This window comes from Sinocyclocheilus anshuiensis, unplaced genomic scaffold, assembly GCF_001515605.1.
Source record: "Sinocyclocheilus anshuiensis isolate Anshui unplaced genomic scaffold, SAMN03320099.WGS_v1.1 scaffold369, whole genome shotgun sequence".
NCBI lineage: Eukaryota > Metazoa > Chordata > Actinopteri > Cypriniformes > Cyprinidae > Sinocyclocheilus > Sinocyclocheilus anshuiensis.
In genome coordinates, this window is record NW_015540935.1 from 1,405,300 (window position 1) to 1,413,863 (window position 8,564).

An 8,564-nucleotide genomic window follows, 5' to 3' on the forward strand; every position below is an offset into this window, starting at 1 on the left:
TTACAATTTGTGACCCTGGAGCACAAAAGCAGTCTTAAGTCGCTGGGGTATATTTGTAGCAATAGCCAACAATACATTGTATGGGTCAAAATTATTGATTTTTCTTTTATGCCAAAATTCATTAGGATATTAAGTAAAGATCATGTTCCATGAAGATATTTTGTAAATTTCCTACCGTAAATATATCAAAACTTAATTTTTGATTATTAATATGCATTGCTAAGAACTTCATCTGGACAACTTTAAAGGTGATTTTCTCAATATTTAGATTTTTTTTGCACCCTCAGATTCCAGATTTTCAAATTGTTGTATCTCAGCCAAATATTGTCCTATCCTAACAAACCACACATCAATGGAAAGCTTATTTTTATGTATAAATCTCAATTTCGAAAAATTGACCCTTATGACTGGTTTTGTGGTCCAGGGTCACATATTACTGTATTTTTGATTAAATAAATGTAGCCTTGATGACTTTTAAGAGCGTTAAAAAAATCCTACAGACCCCAAACTTTTAGCAGTAATGTAAAATAAACAAATATCATGAAGAAAACAAATGCATGTTCCCTACAATCCATGTCAATAGACTAATACAGAGTATGAAGACATTACATTTTCATGCCTTGATTATTTGGAGTTAGTTTATTTCTAATTCTAATTTAAGCCATTTCAAAACAAATACCTCAATAAACATTTTTTTAATACAATTAAAAGAAAAAGCTTGTTATTACACATTTCTTTGCCTGTTGCTGGATGATGGTAACCAGCTCACCTGGCATACAGTGTGCACAGGAGGAAGATGACCAGCCCCACAATGCTCTGGGCATCCCACCACTGCGTCTGGATGCCGGGGGCGCTGGTGGGAGTGACTGCTGTCGGCCCGCCGCTGACCAGACTCAACAGACTCGGGTTACACTTACGATCTGTGCACAGAGAAAGAGCCATGCATCATATGAGAAACAGGTTATTATGAGCATAAAATAGCATACAGTAGGACACTCTATAATAGACAGTGACTGTGTTATTAATTTTACACACGCTACCTATTAAGCACTGGCTGTGAGTTAAGCAGGGCCAATTAATGGGATTGTTACACAGAATTTCCATACTGCGCTCCACAGCAAAAATGCTCCTTTAAAGTTTAATTGCATTACATTCGGCCTGGAGGTTGCTGAGGTTTGTCATTTTTTCCATTCAAGCAGCTCCATGTGTTTTTGTGTATGTCTTTTTTCCCAGAATTCAATTATGTAAACAAACAACCTGCATCTGCAATTTTTCCCATGTCTTTCCGAGAAATCCTTTGTTTTGGTGTTACTTTATCAAGCGTGTGATTTCTAAGTTTTGGTAGCAAAATGTAGTTTGAGACAACTATTCATTGCTTACAGATTATTAAGAGACTATCAGACAATGATATAACTTATGTTAAAAAGGGTTTGGGGTCTAACTTTTTTTTTTTTTAATCATCGAGGATGCATTAAATTGATCAAAACGACTGTAAGGACATTTAAAATGTTACAAAAGATGTTTCAAATAAATGCTGTTCTGGCAACACTTTATTTTAAGGTGTCCGTTACACATGTTACTTGTACTTACTCTTATAATAACAATTAATTATGCATAATTACATGCAAGTAACCCTAAGACAAACCCTAATCCTAATCCTAACCATATAGTACTAAGTACATGTAGTTAATTAATATTACTCAGTACTTGTATGTATAATTTCACTGTAACAAGGAGACCTTAAAATAAAGTGTAACCGCTGTTCTTGATTTGTATATGTTTTCATGAGATTCTGCCTATTTTTATAACAATACAGGGTGTTGAATACATGAGAAATGCTAAGCAGGTGTAGCGATTAGCTTGATATAAAAGGCTACAAATAACATATTTCTGCAACATTATATGACCAAAACCCTCATTAGATCACAATCGGAAGTTATTACAAACACTCAATGGTGGTTTAAAGGGAGTTGAGTAAAAGCATTGTATACATTTTATAAATTGTCTTATGTAGCATGACGCTACAGTGTGAATGAATGGTCATGCAACATGCGTTTCCCCTAATGCCTCGCTAGAGCCAATCACTGATTTAGGCGCATAAAGCATGCTGCACGCTTACTGGCTCACTGACGTTGACGATATTAACTCCTTAGGTATCAAAATTTGGTACCGAACGACAAGACATTTTTCTATACTCGATGGTATCGAGATAATTTGGTCGGTGCCTAAAAAGTATCGAACTTGATACCCAGCCCTAGCTGCATCCCAGTTCGGATTGGATGATTTGGGACCACTTCGGGAGGGTGGAGGTGGATCTGTTCGCGACGAGCGAGAACACACACTGCCTGCTGTTCTTTTAGCTCTCTCACTCCCCGCTGATGGGAGACGCTCTGACGTCGTGCTGGCCAAGAGCCAGACTTGATGCGTTCCCTCCGGTGAAGATTTTGCCTCTGGTATTATGCAAAATCAGGGAAGAGAGAGCGTTGGTGATCCTCATTGCCCTGAACTGGCCAAATCAACCTTGGTTTCCGACCTCAGGGAGGTGCCCTTGGCAAATCCCCCTCAGGCAGGAACTGCTGTCTCAAGCGAATGGCTCGATATAGCACCCCAGCCCGGAGCTGTGAGCCTTCATGTGTGGCTACTTCAGAGGTCTTAGAGGGGCTAAGCGCCCAGTCCGTCCCGTGTCGGATGTTCTACATTTTCTGCAGCACAGGCTAGATAACAGGAGTCTACAGTCAACGCTAAAGGTTTATGTGGCCACTATTGCTTCGTTTTGTTCCCCGGTTGACGGGCAATCGATCGGGAGGCACATGCTGGAGTTCAGATATCTCAGGGGGTGAGGAGATTACATCCCCCATGTCCACCGTCAGTGCCGCTGTGGGACCTAGCGCTGGTTCTGAAAGCTCTCTCTCTACCCCCGTTTGAGCCCTTGGCATCCATTGCTATGAGGGAGCTCTCCCTCAAAACTGCTCTGCTTCTTGCCCTTGCCTCGGCTAAGCACATAGGAGATTTGCACGTGCTCTCGGTGGACGATGACTTTATTCACTTTGGGCCTGCGGACTGCAGTGTTATTCTCCTGCCGAGACCGGGCTATGTGCCTAAATCTCTTTCTACCCCCTTTAAAGCGCAGGTCATTTCTTTACCCGCATTGTCTGCCGAGGCTCAGAGAGCCGTTTGCCCAGGAACAGGAACGCCCTCTCAACATCAGAGCCCATACGATGAGGGCTATTGCCTCTTCATGGGCCTGGTCTAAAGGCACATCTATTCGGGATACATGTTTGGCAGCCGGCTGGTCCTCACAGAATACCTTCGCCAGGTTTTACAAGTTGGATGTGCCGTCCTTGGTGTCTCAAGTGCTTTCGGTGAGTCACTTACCTCACTTATTCTTCTAGTTTATTGCTATCTGCAATTTGGGGCACAGTTTGTTACAGCGTACAGCCGTTGACACTGTGCAGGTCTGTGTACAGTTTTATATGTGCTTTTGGTACGTTGCACGGCGCTACCTTGCTACTGTTGTTGTGTCTGCCCTGTATCCAGTGCAGCCGCTTGTTTATTTTGGCCAGATATGCTAATTTGGTATACCGGAGTTAAGATGTTCATTGGTCTAGCTCCACCTATCAGCTGCGGGCTTTCCTAGCCGCATCACTATTGTTTGGGAATTGTGTGTTGTTCTACCCCATGCTTGGTGTGGTCTTAGCCCTTGGTTCGGGCTGATCTTCGCCGCTCTCACGGCGGGATTGTATACCATTCCCACTGTGAATGCTTAGCAATGTATAGTAAAACGCTCGAAAGGGAACCGAGACGAATTGATTTCTGAAGGATCACGTGACACTGAAGACGAGTAATGAAGCTGAAAATTCTGCTTTGATCACAGAAATAAAAAATTAGAAATTATAAAGAATATCTCTTTGGATTTGAGACTTTAGTCTTTGCAACTTTACAGATCTTCTTTATGCACCAAGAGCTTGTAACACTCCAAAGAGAAAGGAAAACTTGATATCGCATCATATGACCCCTTTAATTTGTAATAATATTTAACAATATTACTGTTTTTAACTGTATTTTGGTCAATTAAATGCAGCTTTGTTGAGCATAAGAGACTTCTTTCAAAAATCTTAGAGACCCCAAACTTTTGAATGGAAATGTACATAAAAATTAATTTCTGCAAACAATCAGAAATTGATTGTACAATTTTCATCGAATGAAAACTAGCCATTGGCTAAATTCGGTACAATGCATGAAATGGAATCATTTGTGTTAAAATTGTACATGGTCCCTTTTCAAATAAAGTTTAATAATAATAATAAATAATAATCACTGAAATAGGTGTTGTGAGATAAATGTCACTTGTTTCTGTGATGGCCTCCTAGACACTTTCTCTCTTTGCTAGTCAATCATTGTGCACATTCAAGTTTGTTGACATACCTTTGAAGGGTGAGGTTTTGAAGTCTTTTAAAACAAAATCAATTAGGCAAGTCAGTCCCACATTGCTTCCATGTGCACTCTATACTGTACTATCTGAATAAAGATGAAAAACACGCCGTCCCACCCTATTGGCCAGATACCAAACATCACACCTACTTAAATGTCACTTCATTTAACTCACAAAACTGCCATCATCGTTGTTCTAGTTATAAAAGTTTAAACAAAACTACATTTTTGTGTCTTTTTAACTCCGACTGCGCTGTGTGTTAATCATCTTAACGTCAAATTCTTAAAAGCTGTCAACTTTTTATTGTCCTTACAAGCACATTTTTACCTGACAGTGTTTTTCTGATGTCTCTTTCAGAGATGAGTGTCAACATATGAACTAAATTCTCATCTATTAAAATCAAATCAGAAAGCTCAAGAGGTACAACAAAAACAAAGAAAAAAGCATTAAAGAAGTTGATGTCATATGGACATGTGAGACTCACTGGGGTTGTTGCTCATCGCAGACCATGTGAGATACATGGTGTAGAGAGAGATGAGAGACGCCTGGAGCAGACCAGAGCTCGGCTGAGCCTCCTGCAACACATTTACCAACAATGTGAATCATTCTGTCAGCTTATTTGATGTGTGCAGGATGACATGAAATGTTCACATTCAGACAGGCTTGTCTGTTTTATCATGTTTAAATCCATTCAGTGAGAAAAGCAAGAAAACAAGCGGCGCAAATGCGTGTGGGAATGACCTGCACTTTTGGAAGAACGGCCACCACAGACACAATGATGCAGAAGATGAGGTTGAGGCTGATGAAGGCTTTGTGCTCGGCGCAGTCATCCGGCTGTGTGTAGAACTTAAATGTCACTTCATTTAACTCACAAAACTCCCATCATCGTTGTTCTAGTTATAAAAGTTTAAACAAAAACTTATCACACCTACATTTTTGTGTCTTTTTAACTCCGACTGCGCTGTGTGTTAATCATCTTAACGTCAAATTCTTAAAAGCTGTCAACTTTTTATTGTCCTTACAAGCACATTTTTACCTGACAGTGTTTTTCTGATGTCTCTTTCAGAGATGAGTGTCAACATATGAACTAAATTCTCATCTATTAAAATCAAATCAGAAAGCTCAAGAGGTACAACAAAAACAAAGAAAAAAGCATTAAAGAAGTTGATGTCATATGGACATGTGAGACTCACTGGGGTTGTTGCTCATCGCAGACCATGTGAGATACATGGTGTAGAGAGAGATGAGAGACGCCTGGAGCAGACCAGAGCTCGGCTGAGCCTCCTGCAACACATTTACCAACAATGTGAATCATTCTGTCAGCTTATTTGATGTGTGCAGGATGACATGAAATGTTCACATTCAGACAGGCTTGTCTGTTTTATCATGTTTAAATCCATTCAGTGAGAAAAGCAAGAAAACAAGCGGCGCAAATGCGTGTGGGAATGACCTGCACTTTTGGAAGAACGGCCACCACAGACACAATGATGCAGAAGATGAGGTTGAGGCTGATGAAGGCTTTGTGCTCGGCGCAGTCATCCGGCTGTGTGTAGAATATATAGAACAAAACCACAGCAGCAAAGGCACAGATATAGTGCACCAGTGTGAATGAGAACAGGGCTGTGGAGAAAACACACACATCCGTCAATATTCAAGTGGAAAAAACTGTGCAAAGGAACAGAATTGTAGGCAATCAGCTGATATGTTATATACCGTTATGATGATTTTGAATAAAAAAAGAAACCAAGTGAGCAACAAAACGTCCCTCGTGGACCCTTTTCACATTTACAGGAATCTCAAAAGCAGAAGTTTTCACAGTTGGGTAAACTTCCATACTTCTATAGTCAACGAATGCATTTTTTAATTCCCGTTTGCTCCAATATCAAGACAAAATAGCTTGGGTTTCTATGACTTTACAAAAGCGGAACAAATATCGAGAGCAGGGGTGTTTCTAGCTTTTCATCAGTACTGAGGCACAGGCGAAATAAAGGGAGTACAATATAAAAAATAAAAAAAAAGTGTGCCTAAATTTTGATACTCTTTTTATTAAACAATGTTTTGGATATAAATTGTCTTTACCTGTGGCACAGAGTCGTTCAAAAGCTGCTTCATTGCTGACAAATGCAATTGCAAAATTAAATATTCAACTTATCCAGCGCTTAGGTATCCCGTTACTATTGAAGTGTAAGAAATGGGTTAAAACTAATTAATCAAACTGTCCAAATTAATCAAACTGAATAGCAAACAATTTCAGAACTTTTTGCAAACCCGTTTAGATCCAATTAGATCAAAAGAGTGATTAATTTCTGAATCTGGCACTGCCAGTTATGATTCAGAACAGCTGACAGAAAACCCACAACTCTGTTGCTGAAATATTATCATGAAAATGATTCTCAGGTCGATATACATCAATCCCACACTGACACATTAGGATTTATTAGTAATATACTAAATAGATAACACTTTAAATTAAGCAACACGTTCACTATTAATTTGCTGCTTATTGATAGTAGGGTTGCAAAGGGGTGGAAACTTTCCAAAAATCCCTGGAATATTCCAAAAAATCCTGGAAAGTTTCCACCTTTTTGCAGCCCTAATTGATAGTAAGTAAGGTAGTTGTTGTAGTAGTTACATTTAGGTATGGGGTAGAGTAAGGGTAAGAGATCTAGAATATGATCATGTAGAATATGGCAATAATATGTGCTTTATAAGTACTAATAAACAGCCAATATGCTAGTAATGTACATGTTAATGAGCAACTAGTTCAGTGGTCGGCAACCTTTTGGGCATGAAGTGCCATTTTCAATTTTTCTGGTTAACCACTTTGTCTCGTTTTCCCAACTGCTCGTGTGCCAGTGATTATCCCTCTGCATGCCATAGGTTGCGAATTGGTCCCTAATCTAAAGTGTTACCACTAAAAATTCAAAATGAAAATATATAAATCTGTGGAAGATTTATAATGATAATAACTGTGGAAGTGACAGTCTGTAAAAAGGGTCCACTGCTTGTCAAAGCTGCAAGCTGGTTAGAAGAGAACGTTATATTAAAACGGCAAAGACAGCTTATAATACCGGTGACTTTAACATGACACCTGCTTTCAGCTCTTATCTTTATCAGTTCAAAAGCTTGGTAACACAGAAACAATGCTTCTGAACATACCTGCATACCAGCATTTGCTGTTCCCGTTCTCGGCGTTCTCTACCCACTTCTGGTTCCAGGTGTGAGCGAAATCCACCAGCAGAATGAGCTGGATCAGAATGAAGATGAAGGACCCAACCACACCGAAGTAGTACCACACTGCAACGGACAACATGTAGGCTAAGTTAGACATCCATTCCTGACCAATGAACTGGAGAGACTTCTCCAGCTGCTCCTGACATCTGGAAGGGATTTCTCGTTTCATAAAGTCTGCACTCACAAAGAGCCATTTCTAGTCAAGGAAACATTTTAAAGCAGAGCATAACTAGAAAAAGAATAAATTGACTACAAAATTTATATTTAAGATTAAGATAAATTACCAGACTCAAGACTTTTCAGGTATGGAAATTGCAATTTTAAAACTCCCTGAAATTTGGTTTTCAGTGACAGTGGGAATCCTGGTGTATGTATGGGATTATCAACATTTTTAAACATCCACGCAACCAGAAAAGTGCCACGTCAGAAAAGCAGGTGGTCGTTCATCAGGATGCATTAATGTTTACTCCACAAATGTGATGTGGTCACATGGGTAAAAGGAGTAAACAGGGCCTACAAATAATGTCGATTGCTTGCATTCCCATCTGGTTTTACACGAGAAACTGCTATTGCTCCTGGGAACTACAGAGCACTGAAAAACAACCTACACTCTCAGAAAAAAGGTACAAAAGCTGTCACTGGGGTGGTACCTTTTCAAAAGGTTGTACCTTTTAGGTACTAATATGTACACTTTAGGAACTAAATTGTACCTTTAAGGTACCAATATGGACTCTTTAGATACAAAGGGGAAGGGGTGCCTTTTGAGACAGTACCGCCCCAGTGACAGCTTTTGTACCTTTTAAGTGCATTACTGCCACCTATCTCTCAAATGGACCAGTGACACTCCTAATTGAGATTGTAGATAGAGTGTCAATGGTCCATTTGAGAGTCTGCGGGC

General features: G+C 39.7%; 1 protein-coding gene across 1 annotated transcript in view; it reads right to left on the reverse strand.

Moving 5' to 3' along the window:
* The window catches only part of LOC107689546 (serine incorporator 2-like), a 23,139-nt gene that overhangs the window by 10,925 nt on the left and 3,650 nt on the right, over positions 1-8,564 (reverse strand). The window contains exons 5-8 of the mRNA XM_016487567.1: positions 7,592-7,729; positions 5,883-6,052; positions 5,626-5,716; positions 770-920 (exon numbers count right to left, since the gene is read on the reverse strand). Coding sequence (XP_016343053.1) covers positions 770-920; positions 5,626-5,716; positions 5,883-6,052; positions 7,592-7,729 — 550 coding nt within the window. The remainder of the gene's footprint in view (positions 1-769; positions 921-5,625; positions 5,717-5,882; positions 6,053-7,591; positions 7,730-8,564) is intronic.